This window comes from Rhinopithecus roxellana, chromosome 12 (assembly GCF_007565055.1).
Source record: "Rhinopithecus roxellana isolate Shanxi Qingling chromosome 12, ASM756505v1, whole genome shotgun sequence".
NCBI classification, from domain to species: Eukaryota; Metazoa; Chordata; class Mammalia; order Primates; family Cercopithecidae; genus Rhinopithecus; species Rhinopithecus roxellana.
In genome coordinates, this window is record NC_044560.1 from 122,435,085 (window position 1) to 122,452,514 (window position 17,430).

At 41.9% G+C, this 17,430-nt stretch overlaps 1 protein-coding gene across 4 annotated transcripts in view; it reads left to right on the forward strand.

Moving 5' to 3' along the window:
• The window catches only part of NASP (nuclear autoantigenic sperm protein), a 40,156-nt gene that overhangs the window by 19,759 nt on the left and 2,967 nt on the right, over positions 1–17,430 (forward strand). Inside the window, exons 3-12 of one of the 4 annotated variants that reach the window (XM_030942548.1) lie at positions 156–228; positions 1,713–1,823; positions 5,721–5,801; positions 7,539–7,648; positions 8,372–9,385; positions 14,187–14,266; positions 15,389–15,474; positions 15,586–15,659; positions 16,290–16,478; positions 16,580–16,746. In XM_030942548.1, coding sequence (XP_030798408.1) covers positions 156–228; positions 1,713–1,823; positions 5,721–5,801; positions 7,539–7,648; positions 8,372–9,385; positions 14,187–14,266; positions 15,389–15,474; positions 15,586–15,659; positions 16,290–16,478; positions 16,580–16,746 — 1,985 coding nt within the window. The remainder of the gene's footprint in view (positions 1–155; positions 229–1,712; positions 1,824–5,720; positions 5,802–7,538; positions 7,649–8,371; positions 9,386–14,186; positions 14,267–15,388; positions 15,475–15,585; positions 15,660–16,289; positions 16,479–16,579; positions 16,747–17,430) is intronic. The other 3 variants (XM_030942549.1, XM_030942550.1, XM_010363055.2) reach the window with 3 other exon arrangements.

Genomic DNA, 17,430 nt, shown 5'->3' on the forward strand with positions numbered 1-17,430 from the left:
TCTAATTGACACACAGGAAACTGCACATAACTTTAACAATTATGAGTTTCTACATATGTATATACACCTGTAAACCATGATCACAATCAAGATAATGAGCATATTCATCACCTCAAAGTTTCCTCATGTGCCTTTGTACTTCATTCCCTCCCCAGCAACCATTAATCTGCTTTCTGTCACTGAAGATGGGTTGCATTTTGTAGAATATTATCTAAATAGAATCATACAGTAAGTACTGTTTCTTTTTGTATAGTTTCTTTGATTCAGCATAATTATTTTGAGATTCATCCATGTTACCATGCGTATTAATAGTTCATTCTTTTTATTAGTGAATGACATTTCATGATGTAGATATATCACAATTTGTTTATCCATTTGGGTTTCCAGTTTTTGGCTTACAAATAAAGCTTTTGTGAATATTTGTGTACAAGTCTTTGTATGGGCATTCATTTCCATTTTTTGGGTCCATACCTAGGAGTGGAATGGCTGGATCATATGGTAGGTATACATCTAACTTTAAGAAATGCCCAAACTGTTTGCTAAAGTTACTCTATCATTACATTATTACCAGCAGTGTTTGACAGTTCTAGTTGCCCTACATCCTCACCATCATTTGATGTGTGGTCAGTCTTTTAAAATTTTAGCCATTATAGTGAGTATAACAGTATCTTATCATGGGTTTAGTTTGTATTTTTTTGAGTGACCCATAATGTTGGCATCTTTTCATGTGCTTATTTGCCATCCATGTATCTTTGATGACATGTTTGTTAAAATCTTTGTCCCCTTTTTATTGGATTGTTTTTTATTATTGAATTCTAAGAGTTCTTTATATATTTTCAAGTCCTTTATCAGAAGTTTTGCATATATTTTCTACCAGTTTGGCTTGCCTTTTTTGTTTTTATAACAGTGTCTTTCAAAATCAAAAGTTTTTCATTTTAATGGTATGTCTACTTTATTGATTTTTTTCCCTCTTGTTAATAGTTTGTGCTTTTTCTTTCATATTCAGGAAATCTTTGCCAAACCCAAAGTCACTAAGATTTTATCCTATATTTCCTTGTAGAAATTTTATGGTTTAAATCTTATATTTAGATAGCCTATGATCCATTTCAGATTAATTTTTGTATGAGGTATAGATAACAGTTGAGGTTCACTTTATTGCATGTGGATTTATAATTACTCCAGCAGCATCTGTTAGAAAGATTATCCATTCCCCATTGCATTTCCTTGGTACCTTTGTCAAAATTTCAATTAGTTGTATATGCGTGGATCTGTTTTTGTACTCTGTGTTCTATTTGATCCATTTGCTTTTCTTTATGCCAATACTACATTGTCTTAATCTTAAAATCACTGCCTCTTGCCCTATTGACCTAAATGCTTCCTCATAATTCTTCTAGCTAGTACAATTTGTATGAATTTATGGTTCTTTTATGATACCTTTTTTGTTGCTTAATTAGCAAATATTTATAGTAATATACAATACAGGCTTTGTGAGTAGATGAGCCGTTATGAGAAAATACTCTAGTCAAGCTTCTGGGAATGTCGCCTTTAAGATTTCTTTTGATTTTTGTGATGGTAAATAAGTGTGTTAGCCAGGCCTTGCCAGAGTAGTCCAAAGGTTTTAAAAAATTAAACTATTGTTCAAATGTAGCAGGTATTCAAATAATACTGATTTAAACAGTACTTGACACTAGAAAAAAATCTTTTTCTTGCAGTCTGGATGTGGATAGTGAAGCTAAGAAACTATTGGGTTTAGGACAGAAACATCTGGTGATGGGGGATATTCCAGCAGCTGTCAATGCATTCCAGGAAGCAGCTAGCCTTTTGTAAGTATTGTATATTTTGCTATGATGTAATATTATGTTCTAATAAACCTTGAGTTATAAAAAGTTATTTTATGGGGAAAAAACATGAAGAGCAAGAGGTTTAAAACATTTGATTATTTTTCTTTTTTTTTTTTTTTTCTTTTTTTTTTTGAGACGGAGTCTCGCTCTGTGGCCCAGGCTGGAGTGCAGTGGCCGGATCTCAGCTCACTGCAAGCTCCACCTGCTGGGTTCACGCCATTCTCCTGCCTCAGCCTCCGGAGTAGCTGGGACTACAGGCGCCCGCCACCTCGCCTGGCTAGTTTTTCGTATTTTTTAGTAGAGACGGGGTTTCACCGTGTTAGCCAGGATGGTCTCGATCTCCTGACCTCGTGATCCGCCCGTCTCGGCCTCCCAAAGTGCTGGGATTACAGGCTTGAGCCACCGCGCCCGGCCCATTTGATTATTTTTCATGTGGTTTGTACCAGTAACTGTAAGTGTAAAACTTAAATATCACCAAGCAATTCCACCCTTTCATTTTCCTGAGTAATGTAATTTATATTCCAATCACTGCTAATTTAGGTGACCATACCTTGTCCTGGTTTGTCTAGGACCTCTCTCCCCACCCTCCCCTGCCTTTTTTTGTTGTTGAGACAGGGTCTCTGTCATCCAGGCTGGAGTGCAGTGGCACAGTCTCATGCTCACTGCAGCCTCAACCTCCCAGGCTCCCCAGTAGCTGGGACCACAGGTGTGTGCCACCATGCCCAGCTAATTTTTGTATTTTTTTGTAGAGATGGGATTTCCCCACATTGCTCAGGCTGGTCTTGGGCTTAAGCGATTAGTCCACCTTGGCCTCCCAAAGTGCTTTGTAAAGGGATTACAGGCGTGAGCCACTGAGCCCAGCCTGACTTTCTCAATTTTAACACTGGAAGTTTGTGTCTATGGAAACTCTTTAGGCCCAAGCAAGTCATGATTGATAGTGCTATTATTAGCACAGCATTTTTTCATACATTTTTAGCACATTTTTCATACATTCTTAGCACTGTTGCTGGAATTGCTTAGAAGTTGGTAGCTACCACCAGGTAGCCATATAGACCTATATCCTGGAGGAAAAGGTTAGCTTTAGGGCCTTAAAGATCATTTATTTTCCCCAAAGACTTTAATGTACCTCCATTATCTGAGAGGAAAAAAAAAAAAAACTAAATCTTCAAGCATGAGGCTTTTGGTTTTTGGCTAGGTTTGAGTTAGTTTCATCAAATATAGTATTAGCAATTGGAATTGAAGGTCAGTCATTACATACATTACATACAGTTGATTACATTACATACAGTTAAATGTTCCTTATAAAAGAAATGGTTATAACAAAGCATTTGTGGGTTTCAGGTTTGACGCTTAATATCATTCCATTCTTTTCCTAACCCCCTACTGCCTCTCCCAATATCCAGAACAGAATCTTACTCCTGGATATCTGCAGTAATCTCTTGTCTGATTCCTGTCCTCTTTGTTCTTCTCTGCTTGAGCTTAATGAATTGGAGCTCTGGTAGGGTAGAGACCAAATTTTATCTGGTAGTATTTAGGGATTTTTTTTTTTTTTTTTTTTTTTTTTTTTTTTTTTTTTTTTTGGAGACGGAGTTTCGCTCTTGCTGCCCTCGCTGGAGTGCGACAGCACGATGTCAGCTCACTGCAACCCCTGCCTCTCGGGTTCAAGTGATTCTCCTTCCTCTTCCTCCCGAGTAGCTGGGATTATAGGCACGCACCACCACGCCTGCCTAATTTTGTATTTTTAGTAGAGATGGGGTTACTCCATGTTGGTTAGTCTGGTCTCGAATGCCCGATCTCAGGTGATTCACCTGCCTTAGCCTCCCAAAGTGCTGGGATTACAGGCGTGAGCCACTGTGTCCAGCTGAATTACGTATTTTTATTTAAAAATGCATGGTTGTCTTACAACATAAAATGTTACCTAAGTTTTTAAGCACACATAAACACTTTTTTCTTAGGTTATTTTTCCCAGATTACTGGAGAGGTCAGTATTCCCACGTTTTCCTGCCATTAAGGGTATTTAGGAAGAAAATTTGAGATGTCCTATTCTAATCTAGGAGACTACCCTTAAAGATGACCTCCATCACAATTTACTGCTTAGATTCTCTGTTTACTCTCTTTTTTTGTTTGTTTGTTTGTTTTTTTTGTTTGTTTGTTTTGAGACGGAGTCTTGGTCTGTCGCCCGGGCTGGAGTGCAGTGGCCGGATCTCAGCTCACTACCAGCTCCGCCTCCCGGGTTCTCGCCATTCTCCTGCCTCAGCCTCCGGAGTAGCTGGGACTACAGGCGCCCGCCACCTCGCCCGGCTAGCTTTTTGTATTTTTAATAGAGACGGGGTTTCACTGTGTTAGCCAGGATGGTCTCGATCTCCTGACCTCGTGATCCGCCCGTCTCGGCCTCCCAAAGTGCTGGGATTACAGGCTTGAGCCACCGTGCCCAGCCTTGTTTACTCTCAATAGACTCTTAGGCCATTAGTTGGCCTGGCTTTGCATGAATTCTGTCAGTATTTCACTCCATGAAAACCAGTCTTCCTACCTTACATAGAAAAGTACTTTCTCCTTTCATTTATTTGTTCGTTTTTTTTTTTTTTTTTTTTTTTTTGAGACGGAATCTTGCACTCCAGTCGCCCAGGCTGGAGTGCAGTGGCAGTGGCCGAATCTCAGCTCACTGCAAGCTCCGCCTCCTGGGTTCACGTCATTCTCCTGCCTCAGCCTCCCAAGTAGCTGGGACTACAGGCGCCTGCCACCTTGCCCGGCTAGTTTTTTTGTATTTTTTTTAGTAGAGACGGGGTTTCACCGTGTTAGCCAGGATGGTCTTGATCTCCTGACCTCGTGATCCGCCCATCTTGGCCTCCCAAAATGCTGGGATTACAGGCTTGAGCCACCGCGCCCGGCCTTCTCCTTTCGTTTATTATACTTATGTAATTTTTGTTCTTCCTTCTCTAAATTTAATAGCTAAGACTTATACGCAGTGCTATTTGTTGTCTAAACATTGTTTTCAGTGCTTTTACATACATTAACTCATTTAGTTCTTGCAACAGCTCTTTGAACAAACAGTTATTAACGTTCCCATTTACAGATGAGAAAACTAAGGCACTGTGAGAATAATTTGTCTAAGGTCTTTTTTTTTTTTTTTTGAGACGGAGTCTCGCTCTGTTGCCCAGGCTGGAGTGCAGTGGCCGGATCTCAGCTCACTGCAAGCTCCGCCTCCCGGGTTCACGCTATTCTCCTGCCTCAGCCTCCGGAGTAGCTGGGACTACAGGCGCCCACCACCTCGCCCGGCTAGTTTTTTTTGTATTTTTTAGTAGAGACGGGGTTTCACCGTGTTAGCCAGGATGGTCTCGATCTCCTGACCTCGTGATCCGCCCATCTCGGCCTCCCAAAGTGCTGGGATTACAGGCTTGAGCCACCGCGCCCGGCCCCTTGTCTAAGGTCTTACAGCTAGTTATGGGTTAAAGGTAGGATTTGAATCCAGGTAAAACAGCTCCAGATATTCTGCACTTTACATCATGCCTTTCCATGGGCCTTAATCATCCTCTAGGTCCCAGCCAAAGGTCCTTTAACTATTCTGGTGTATATTGACATCCGTCTTTTAGCAGGAGGAATACCTATTAGTACCTTAGGGTTGTTTGGCCCTACATTATATATTACTAATTGTAGCACAATTATTTCACTTACGATGTGTATATGTTATATATTGATAAAGAGCATACAAGATTTTCATGGATTGTTTAACGTCGCTTTGACCTTGACTTGAAAGCAAGAGGGGCATTGGTTTCCTAGGAGTATGTTACTGGAGAAATACCAATTTATAACTGAAGAACTAGAACTAAATGTTTTAGACTAGATGGTAATTCAGATTTTAGATTTTTATTCTCTTTGTAGAGGTAAGAAGTATGGAGAGACAGCTAATGAGTGTGGAGAAGCCTTCTTTTTCTATGGGAAATCACTTCTGGAGTTGGCAAGGTATGGATGTTGTATTTAAAAACTGAAGTTTCCTTGTTACGATTGTTTACTAGCTTTGAGATTTCACAGGAACTAAGCAAGATTGCTTTTACCTAGAGAGTTTTGAAGGAGCTTGAAGTAGTGATCGAAGTTGTGAATGGCACTTGATAAAATTAGTAGTTATATTTAAATTTTGACTTCTGGAGTCATTAGGAGCAAAGATCTTTCCAATAGTAAATGATCCAAAGTTCAATGTAGGGAGAGAATGCTTAAAAGCACTGTGAGCTAGCTCAAAACAAGGACTGAATAGAGGACAACTGGAAAGAATTAGCAGGTGAGACTGTCGAGTAAAAAAGACTTACTATTGAAAAGTTCTCGGCTATGTTCTATCAGAATTTATTAACCAGAATAAGTTCTGTTTAGGGTATACAAACTAGCAAATGATGTCATCTATTTAATCTCAGTTCTGGTAAGTTTTTTTCTTTGAGATGGAGTCTCACTCTGTCACCCAGGCTGGAATGCAGTGGCATGATCTTGGCTCACTGCATCCTCCATCTTCCGGGTTCAAGTGACTCTTCTCCCTCAGCCTCCTGAGTAGCTGGGACTAATAAAAATTTTTTATTTTTAGTAGAGACAGGGTTCAGCATGTTGGTCAGGCTGGTCTTGAACTCCTGACCTCAGGTGATTCACCCACCTCGGCCTCCCAAACTGCCGGGATTACAGGCGCGAGCCACTGCGCCTGGCCCAGTTCTGATAAGTTGTTTTTTTTTTGAGGCGGAGTCTCGCTCTGTCCCCTGGGCTGGAGTGCAGTGGCCGGATCTCAGCTCACTGCAAGCTCCGCCTCCCGGGTTTACGCCATTCTCCTGCCTCAGGCTCCCGAGTAGCTGGGACTACAGGTGCCCGCCACCTCGCCCGGCTAGTTTTTGTATTTTTAGTAGAGACGGGGTTTCACCGTGTTAGCCAGGATGGTCTCGATCTCCTGACCTCGTGATCCGCCCATCTCAGCCTCCCAAAGTGCTGGGATTACAGGCTTGAGCCACCGCACCTGGCCTGTTTTGTTTTAAGACGGAGTTTCACTCTTGTCACCCAGGCTGGAGTGCAATGGTGTGATCTCCGCTCACTGCAACCTCTGCCTCCCAGGTTCAAGCGATTCTCTTGCCTCAGCTTCCTGAGTAGCTGGGATTACAAGCCTACGCCACCATGTCCAGCTAATTTTGTATTTTTAGTAGAGACGGGGTTTCTCCATGTTGGTCAGGCTGGTCTTGAACTCCCGACCTCAGGTGATCTGCCTGCCTCCGCCTCCCAAAGTGCTGGGATTATAGGCGTGAGCTACCGTGCCTGGCCTCTGGTAAGTTTTTAATCTCATAATCATACAGAACTTCCTCATGATTTGCCATGAAAATCTTGCTAGAGCATTTTTGGCTATTGAGAGAAATGGGTGGATACAGAGTTTGGGAAACAGTATGGTTCTGTTACAAATGGAATGCATGTAGGTCTTGTTCTTTTGACAAGAGACATCATGCTTTTCAGTGGCTGGATGGAGGAGTAGAGTATGCTTATTTCCTTTCAGTGCTCTTGCAGTCTTCATTTATATTACTAAAGTTTTGATCATTGCTTCCTTGAATATAATATAGTTATATATTGCCTGCGCTTGGCTTACTCTTCCCTTGCTTTTATATAATACAGGACTATATTTTCTTAGAAAAAATTGCTAGGTTCTAGCCATCAAACCTTTGGTGCTTTCTCTTGTTCTCCTAGAATGGAGAATGGTGTGTTGGGAAATGCCTTGGAAGGTGTGCATGTGGAAGAGGAAGAAGGAGAAAAAGCAGAAGATGAATCTCTGGCAGAAAATAATGATAATATAGATGGTATGTGGAGTTGCACGTGACATTCAAGAGATGCGACGTTGTATATTTCTTGTATACAGTGGTGGAAACATGGCTCTACCTGTCCTGCATGGTCTCTCCTAAGATGCTTGGGGTGATGCCTGCATCTGGTAGAGATTGCAGTGGGGGTAGCTGTTTACTGAAACTGACACCAGATTTTTCTAAGAGAATAACTTAATTTCTCAAGTAAATTTGGTTATTTCAGTTGGGGGTTTTTAAACCAAAAAGATAAAAGCAAGATTAAATTGGTGTTTTAAATACTATTACAACCTTAAATATTTTTCTGATGCAAATTTTTTTAAAACAGCCTGTGCAGTTCAGTTATTTTAATAGCGATACTTTTAGAGCCCTTGTACATTTTTTATGTCTGTGAAAATTACGTAATTTCTAAGCTGAATTTGGCTGCTAGAGTTTTACATATCAGTTGGGGGAGAAAGAAAAACTTGGCATCTCTTACCTAACTGGTAATCAGAATGCTCAAGTAAAACAATAGTTTAACAAGCTTGGGTTTCTTTTGCAATAAGTTGCTCTGCAAGCTGGAACGCTCCCTTTCCTTTTCTCTAGGGGGCAGATAATTTTTAGGCCATCTGCTGAAACTTGGTAGGCTTTTTGAGGGTTTAAAGGGAATGTATTTTTAGTTTCCATTTATGCCTTTATCATTAAACTCGAAGACATGTTTATGCTTCATGTTCTTTAACCATGTAGAGGAAGCAAGGGAAGAGTTGAGAGAACAGGTTTATGACGCCATGGGAGAAAAAGAAGAAGCCAAAAAAACAGAAGACAAGTCTTTGGCAAAACCTGAAACTGATAAAGAACAGGACAGTGAAGTGAAGAAGGGTGGAAGAGAAGATATGGATATAAGTGAATCTGCAGAGGAGCCACAGGAAAAAGTTGACTTGACTCTAGATTGGTTAACTGAAACCTCTGAAGAGGCAAAAGGAGAAACAGCACCAGAAGGACCGAATGAAGCTGAGGTTACTTCTGGGAAGCCAGAACAGGAAGCACCAGATGCTGAGGAAGAAAAATCAGTTTCTGGAACTGATGTCCAAGAAGAGTGCAGAGGAAAAGGTCAGGAGAAGCAGGGAGAGGTAATTGTGAGCATGGAGGAGAAGCCAAAAGAAGTTTCAGAAGAGCAACCTGTGGTGACTCTAGAAAAGCAGGGGACTGCAGTGGAGTTAGAAGCAGAGTCTTTAGACCCGAAAGTCAAGCCAGTGGATGTGGGTGGGGATGAGCCAGAGGAGAAGGTAGTTACCTCTGAAAATGAGGCAGGAAAGGTGGTTCTTGAACAACTGGTAGGTCAAGAAGTGCCACCTGCTGAAGAGTCACCAGAGGTGACAACAGAGGCTGCAGAGGCCTCAGCTGTAGAGGCTGGATCAGAAGTCTCTGAAAAGCCTGGGCAGGAGGCTACAGTTCTCTCTAAGGATGGTGCAGTCAATGGACCGTCAGCTGTAGGAGATCAGACTCCTATTGAACCACAGACTTCTATAGAAAGACTGACAGAAACAAAAGATGGCTCAGGACTAGAGGAGAAGGTCAGGGCAAAGCTGGTTCCTAGTCAGGAGGAGACTAAGTTGTCTGTAGAAGAGTCTGAGGCAGCTGGAGATGGGGTTGATACCAAGGTAGCCCAGGGAGCTACTGAGAAATCAACTGAAGACAAAGTTCAGATAGCTGCTAATGAAGAGACACAAGAGAGAGAAGAACAGATGAAAGAGGGTGAAGGTAACCGGGATATGCAAGAGCTACAGTGGGTGGAGTACATTCTGGATTTGACTCACTAATTATGGGTAAAAGTCAGCCTTCCATTCAGGATTTTCCGTCTGCCTTTGGATTAGGAAAGGGCTAAATGCAAAGGGGGGTAGTTTAACAAGGTTGTGCTAGTCAAGTAAGTTAAATCAAAAGCAGCAAGTGTTCTTTTGTTGGCTTATAAACTAACATTTTTACTAACTGCAAAATAGACCTCTGTGATTTCTGAGACTTGGCTAGCTATCAGTAACTTGTTGCATCATACTAGCCAATAAAGTGGGATGGAAAAGGTAGATGAGGGGTGGGGTAGGTAGGGAAATAGTGGGCTAGTAGGCTGGCAGAGAATGCTGAATGGATGTTCACTTGCATGCCTCTGGATTTTAAAATTTATTGTTCACATGACTCCTTTTCTGTGTGTTAGGAAGCAGGAACAGAGCAGTAGAATCCACTGAATTGGTACACTGAAGCAGGCATGCCATTTAAATGAAGACAGTTAACCTTGACTGTTGTATCACCAGAGTTAAAGAATTCTGGTGCTCCTCTCTACCTTTAAGTCTTCAGGAAGTGTTTAGAGGCTTATTCACATTAGTTGAAACAGGCCCCCCACCACCTTCCCCAAGGCAACAAAAAACAGAACCATTAGCTGTCTTGCTGCTTTCCTTCCTCATTTCATGCTTGCTTCGGCTGCTAAACTGAATTTTTTGTTACTTAGAATATTATAAAGCGTGGATGCTTTCTATAATGCTATTGGTCTAATTGTGATTAAATTTCATTAAGATGTATAAGCCTCTAATTACTACATAACTGGCAAGTCTGACTTTTGCTATCATTTGAGGATTCTACTGTATATAAAGTTCATCTAACATTGGGATTAATAACCACAGGTATATTCCAACTAATTGTTACTTCTTGTAATTGCCAGACTACTTCAAGAGTTCTCTTCAGTTTTAGATTTTCAGAGACCCATCTTCAATACTTTGAGCTCATTCTTGTAAACTTCCTTCCACCTATGTGCAGGTCCCTGTACTCCAGCCAGCACAGGCTCAGTAACTGGAAATGAATTGGCTAAAATGGTAGCACTATTGGGTTTCTTATGGAGCTTTAGGAGTTCTTTATGGAAAAAAGCACAGAACTAAATTCCTAAAAAAAAAAAAAAAAAAAAAAAAAACCAAAACAAAACTCCCTTGTCTTGATCTTAATGATTGTGAGCAAGCTCTGCTGACTGACTCCTAAGACCTTGAATGGTAAGCTACGATAGAGATGTCATAGTAGGATCATAATTAACATTGTTAGAGCTCTCTCACATACATTACATCTGATCCTAAAACAATACTATGTGGTAGGTAGTAGTGCCCAAGTTATAGTGATGAGGTTGAAGTTTAAAGGTTACATGACTTGTTTAGGGTCATAGTACTGAATCCAAACGGAGATCTGCCTTGAATATATTATTCTTCCCAAGTTACCACACATCGAAGAAGACAGTGTTCATCCCTTTCCTACACTCACTTAGAAATTTTGTTGTGGGCCAGGTGACAGTGTTCCTCGCTTTCCTGCACTCATTTAGAAATTTTGTTGTGGTCCGGGTGCAGTGGCTCACACCTGTAATCCCAGCACTTTGGGAGACTGAGGTGGGCGGATCATCTGGTCAGGAGTTTGAGACCAGCCTGGCCAGTATTAAAAATACAAAAGTTAGCCGGACATGGTGGCATGTGCCTGTGGTCCCAGCTACTCAGGAGGCTGAACGAGAAGAATGGCTTGAACCTGGGAGGCAGAGGTTGCAGTGAGCCGAGATCACGCCACTGCACTCCAGCCTGGGCAACACAGCAAGTCTCTGTCTCAAAAAAAAAAAAACGAAATTTTGTCATTTATTTTAAAAATTAACTATATTTTAAAAGCCCCAGGCTTTTCATATGCTGCATCTTTTGGTGTTGTATATCAGGTATTGTTCTGCTTGTAAAGACAATACAGTTTTCCATACTTTACAAAAGAAGAAATGGGAGAAAGGGTTTAAGTAATTTCCCCTAGTCACACAGTAAGGAGAAGGCTGGGTACCCAAATTTCTGGCTCGAGTACTCAACCACTTTCTGTGCTTTATTTTCCGTTATGTGGCAGCACCATTCTGCAGAAATCTTCCAAGCAGTTTTTTCCCTTAAAAATTAAAACCTTATTTACTGTCACCTCTTGACTCTTTGCCATGTGTTGGGCTGTACATTTCCTTCTAATAAAGATAATTGGTCTGTTCCATTTCTCTTTGAATCGAGTCTTGCTCTTTTGCCAGGCTGGAGTGCAGTGGCATGACAGTCATGGCTCACTACAGCTTCAAACTCCTATGCCGAAGCCATCCTCCTGCCTCAGCCTCTCAAGCAGCTGAGGTGTGCATCACCATGCCCAGCTGGGGTGCAATGGTGCAATCTCGGCTGACTGCAATCTCCACCTCCCAGGTTCAAGCATTTCTCCTACCTCAGCCTCCTGAGTTGCTGGGACCACAGGCACATGTCCCCAGGCCTGACTAATTTTTTTGTATTTTTAGTAGATATGGAATTTCACCATGTTGGCCAGGTTGGTCTCGAACTCCTGACCTCAGGTGATCCACTAGACTCAGCCTTCCAGAGTGCTGGGATTACAGGTGTAAACCATAGCACCTGGCCCACCATACACCATTATCTTTTCATATCCAAATTTCCAAGTGGGTCTGGGCTTAACTCCCCAAAATTAGACCAGATGGGTGGTGTTATTACCTCTGCCCATCTTCTAGCAGAATACGCAGAAAAGCTGAAGTAGATTTACATATTTAGTTAGGATAATTGACAAAGTAAATACTTCATTTTCTCAATGTGTAGGAAAAATTAAATTGATATTATCTTCTATTCTTATCTGGTATCTCTTCCTATTCATGCCAGAATGCTAGAAGACAACCTCTAATTTGAAACAAAATATCTTAATTACTTGGAAGTTTTACATCAGATTTTTAAATTAAAATTCCTATAATTGCCTCAGAAGAATGTTATTGGGTCCTCCTGAGGAATCGGTACCATCTTCAAGGAATGGTGGGGAGCTAGGTTAAGGAGAAAGCCATTGCCATTAATTTTTTTTTTTGGAGACGGAGTCTTGCTCTGTCACCCAGGCTGGAATGCAGTGGCATGATCTAGGCTCACTGCAACCTCCACCTCCCAGGTTCAAGCGATTCTTCTGCCTCAGCCTCCTGAGAAGCTGAGACTACAGGTGCATGCCACCACGCCTGGCTAATTTTTTGTATTTTTAGTAGAGATGGGGTTTCATTGTGTTAGCCAGGATGGTCTCAATCTCCTGACCTCATGATCCTCCCGCCTTGGCCTCCCAAAGTGCTGGGATTACAGGTGTGAGCCACTGCGCCTGGTAGCTGTTGCCATTACTTTAAAACCTTTCCCAACCCGTGCCCAGGTATCAATGGCAATGCCCTGATGTCCTCAGTAAATAAATTTGTTAAAGTATTTTCTTTATTTTTTTTTTTTTTGTTAAAGTATTTTCTAAGCTGCTTTGACAATGGAATATTTTTGTGGTTGCTGCTGGTAAAACTCCTTTAACCTGACTATTGCTCTAAGGCCTAATTGCCATTTTTATATTCCCATTGTAGGGTGTTAGTATTTGAGCTCTTTTGCTGGTGTTAAAAATGCATAATGAAAGATGGCAGAGAGAGGTACATTGTATCCAATTCATGAGTTGTTTGTATTAAAAAGCTTATTTTAATCATTTAACGTTGATTTGTCTAATCACTGACAGTAGAGGTGTTGATTAGGAGCCTGACCTTTAGATGGTTGACTTGTGAGTGTATTCAATATGGTGAGATATAGTGTTGATAAGGCTGCAGATTTTAGAGGTGTCATTAACAAGGTATAGGAGTAAAATAGGGGTTATAGTATTTCTTACTCAAATTCTGTAGGTGCTAGAGCTGGCTGGAGTCTGTGGCATGCTCATTGGTGTAAGTCGGTAAGGACTATGCTTTTTGCTCCACAGCTCAGTTGTGGGAAAGCTAGTCTCTTGAGCATTCTTGATCAGAATGGACTGGAATAATTTAACTTTGGTGCTTTCCCAGGCTGTTAGTATTATCAAATGAATGGCTTAAAGATATCAGAGGCCGGGCGCAGTGGCTCACGCCTGTAATCCCAGCACTTTGGGAGGCCGAGGCTGGTGGATCACAAGGTCAGGAGATCGAGACCATCCTGGCTAACTTGGTGAAACCCCGTCTCTACTAAAAATACAAAAAATTAGCCGGGCGTGGTGGCAGGCGCCTATAGTCCCAGCTACTCGGGTGGCTGAGGCAGGAGAATGGCGTGAACCCGGGAGGCGGAGCTTGCAGTGAGCCGAGATTACACCACTGTACTCCAGCCTGGGTGACAGAGCGAGACTCCGTCTAAAAAAAAAAAAAAAAGCTATCAGAAACACTGACTGAGGTCTCCATCTGCTTCTGGCTGAGTGGATGGGAGCTTCTAGCCTGTGAATAAGAGGCATTAGCCAATGTATCTTATTCTGAACGGTCCGGGTTGACTTTTAAAAGAGAAACAGCCTTTTACTTGCTGAAGGTCTGACCCATAGACTAAGATTACACATTCTTAGTCTAGGTTACACTTGAACTAGACTGCACCCACTGACGATATATTCAGTTCAGGTGTTAACTCACTTGGATTAGCATCTGGCCTGTCCTATCTCTGAATATAGGTTGACACGTGTATTAGAATCTCTGACTAGTCAGAAGATGTTCTTAGTTATATTCTCAATACTGAGGAATTTTTACTTCTAGAAACTGAAGGATCAGAAGAGGATGATAAAGAAAATGATAAGACTGAAGAAATGCCAAACGATTCAGTCCTTGAAAACAAGGTACGTTGTTAGCCACTCAGTACTGTTGTCAGCCTTTCTCTTTTTTTGGGAGACAGGAGCTCACTCTTGTTGCCTAGGCTGGATTACAGTGGGGTAATCATGATCATGGCTCACTGCAGCCTAGACCTGAGCTTAAGTGATCACCTTAGCCTCTCAAGTGGCTGGGATTACAGGCTTGTGCTAATTTGCAGGACTGTAGCTTACCTAGTTTAGGCATGATTTTTCTTTTTTCTTTTTTTTTTTTTTGAGATGGAGTCTCGCTCTATTGCCCAGGCTGGAGTGCAGTGGTGCAATCTCGGCTCACTGCAAGCTCCGCCTCCCAGGTTCACACCATTCTCCTGCCTCAGCCTCCCGAATGGTTCGGACTACAGGCGCCCGCCACCACACCTGGCTAATTTTTTGTATTTTTAGTAGAGACTGGGTTTCACCGTGTTAGCCAGGATGGTCTCGATCTCCTGACCTTGTGATCCCCCCACCTCGGCCTCCCAAAGCGCGTGGGCCACTGTGCCTGGCCTGTTATTTTTTTTAAGAGAGAGAATCTCTGTCTCTATTGCCCAGGCCAGAGTGCACTGGCACATTCACGGCTCACAGTATCTTCAGCCTCCTGGGTTCAAGGAATCTGGCCTCATCTCAGTTAACTAGGTCTCCAGATGTTTGCCGCCATGTCTGGCTGATTTGTTCTCTTATTTTGTTTAGACGGCCGTCTTGCTATGCTGCCCAGGCTGGTTTCAAACCTGGCCTCAAGTGATTCTCCTGCCTCAGCCTCCAAAAGTGTTGGGATTATAGGCATGACCCAATATGCCGAGCCCTCGGCATGATTATTATAGATAACTCTCCCTTGGTTATGGATTAGGGACCCTTTATTCATGCCTAGGATGGGTGGATAGATTTGATTCTAGGGGTCCTGTGTGTTAGTATGTGAGCCAACATTTCACTGTTAAAATACCACTGACATGGCCATGACTTAGGATAGTATGTGGACCCATTCTCTAGATTTTAGGGAGAAAGTCCAAATGTTGAATTGTAGATCAACTTTTTTAAGCTACACTAAGTTACACGTTTAGATTTGTATTCTGAAAAGATGGCTATCTTTTTTTTTTTTTTTTTTTGGTTATACTTTAGTCTCTTCAAGAAAATGAAGAGGAGGAGATTGGGAACCTAGAACTTGCCTGGGATATGCTGGATTTAGCAAAGATCATTTTTAAAAGGTAAAACTCTTGGTGCTTCTAGGCTTGGGTTGGGAGCTTGGTGGTTAAATAGAAACCAGTTAGGGTTAGACAGATACTGTTAAGGTTTTTGATCAACTTTCCTTCTTTTAGGCAAGAAACAAAAGAAGCCCAGCTTTATGCTGCCCAGGCACATCTTAAACTCGGAGAAGTTAGTGTTGAATCTGGTAATGCATTTTCCATTTTATACTCTCCTACCCTCTTCAGCTCCTTCGTTCTTCCTCTAATAGATTCTCTATAATCCAACTTGATCTTTAAAAAGACAGGTCTGGGTTCCCTGTAGACCCTGGAACAATGAACAGTCTCTTTGAGTGGCACTGATAGAAAGTCTTTCAGTAGGTTTTTTTTGTTTTTTTGAGATGGGGTTTTGTTTTTCGCCCAGGCTGGAGTGCAGTGGCATAATCTCGGCTCACTGCAACCTCCGCCTCCCGGGTTCAAGCAATTCTCCTGCCTCATACTCCCGAGTAGCTGAGATTACAGACAGCCACCACCATGCCCGGCTAATTTTTGTATTTTTAGTAGAGATGGGGTTTCACCATATTGGCCAGGCTGGTCTTGAACTCCTGACCTTGTGATCTGCCCGCCTCGACCTCCCAAAGTGCTGGGATTACTCGCCCAGCCTCAGTAGGTTTTTAAAAGTCATTTTGACATTCTTTATAGCCATGGGTCCTGGAAATAACTATAAACAAAAATGAAATGTTAAGTATGGATGCATTCCCGTAGGATGGGTCTGAATTCTGGAAGTATTTTATGTTAAATGCTGTCCATTTACTTGCTCTTCTTTTTCTCTTCGTTAGAAAACTATGTGCAAGCTGTGGAGGAGTTCCAGTCCTGCCTAAACCTGCAGGAACAGTACCTAGAAGCCCATGACCGTCTCCTTGCAGAGACCCACTACCAGCTGGGCTTGGCTTATGGGTACAACTCTCAGTATGATGAGGCAGTGGCACAGTTCAGCAAATCTATTGAAGTTATTGAGAAGAGAATGGGTGAGTGAAGACCAGCTGCTTCATGGTGATGTTGGATCCAGCAATTAAGGGATAGTAACAGTTCTTTTTTGTGCCATTACTAATCACTTTATTCTTTTTAGCTGTACTAAATGAGCATGTGAAGGAGGCTGAAGGATTGTCTGCTGAATACAAGAAAGAAATTGAGGAACTAAAGGAACTGCTACCCGAAATTAGAGAGAAGATAGAAGATGCAAAGGAGTCTCAGCATAGTGGGAATGTAGCTGAACTGGCTCTGAAAGCTACTCTGGTTGGTTCTGTTAACATTTTGATAATAGCATGTTTGGTACCATTTATGTTAATGTTTCATTTGCCAGGAACTTTTCATCATGACTTGGTTTCCAGGGAGTTGGTGGGCTCATCTAATTATTCCTATCAAATAATGCAGTGGTTAAGAGGAAATACCCTGGAGACCCAGACTATCTGGGTTTTAATTCCATACTTATATGTGGCCATGGGCATTTCTCTCCCTCAGTTGACCTATTTGTAAGATGGGGATAATACAGGTTGAGATTCTTACCTGAATGCTTGAGACCAGAAGTGTTTTGCATTTCAGATGCTTTTGGATTTTGGAATATTTGCATCATACTCAACAGTTGGATACCCTTAATCCAGAATCTGAAATGTTCCAGAGAGCATTTCCTTTGAGTGGCAGTCAGATTAAGGAATGGGCTGCCCAACCTGTAGTACATATGTGTAAAATACACTTCTGACAGTACTGGAAAAATAGACATTTCTTAACAAATGTAAGTTGCTATTTCCATCTCTAAGAACTTATTTGCATAAATTAGTCAGGCATTGAGAGGCATTCACCACAAATTGCCTGGTTCTGTTTTTGGCTGTGTTAGAATGTCCCAGAGCTTTTTACCCTGCAGGTAGGATATGGAAGATTAAGTTTATCAGGTACACTCTATGCGACTATGCTCTGGGTGGC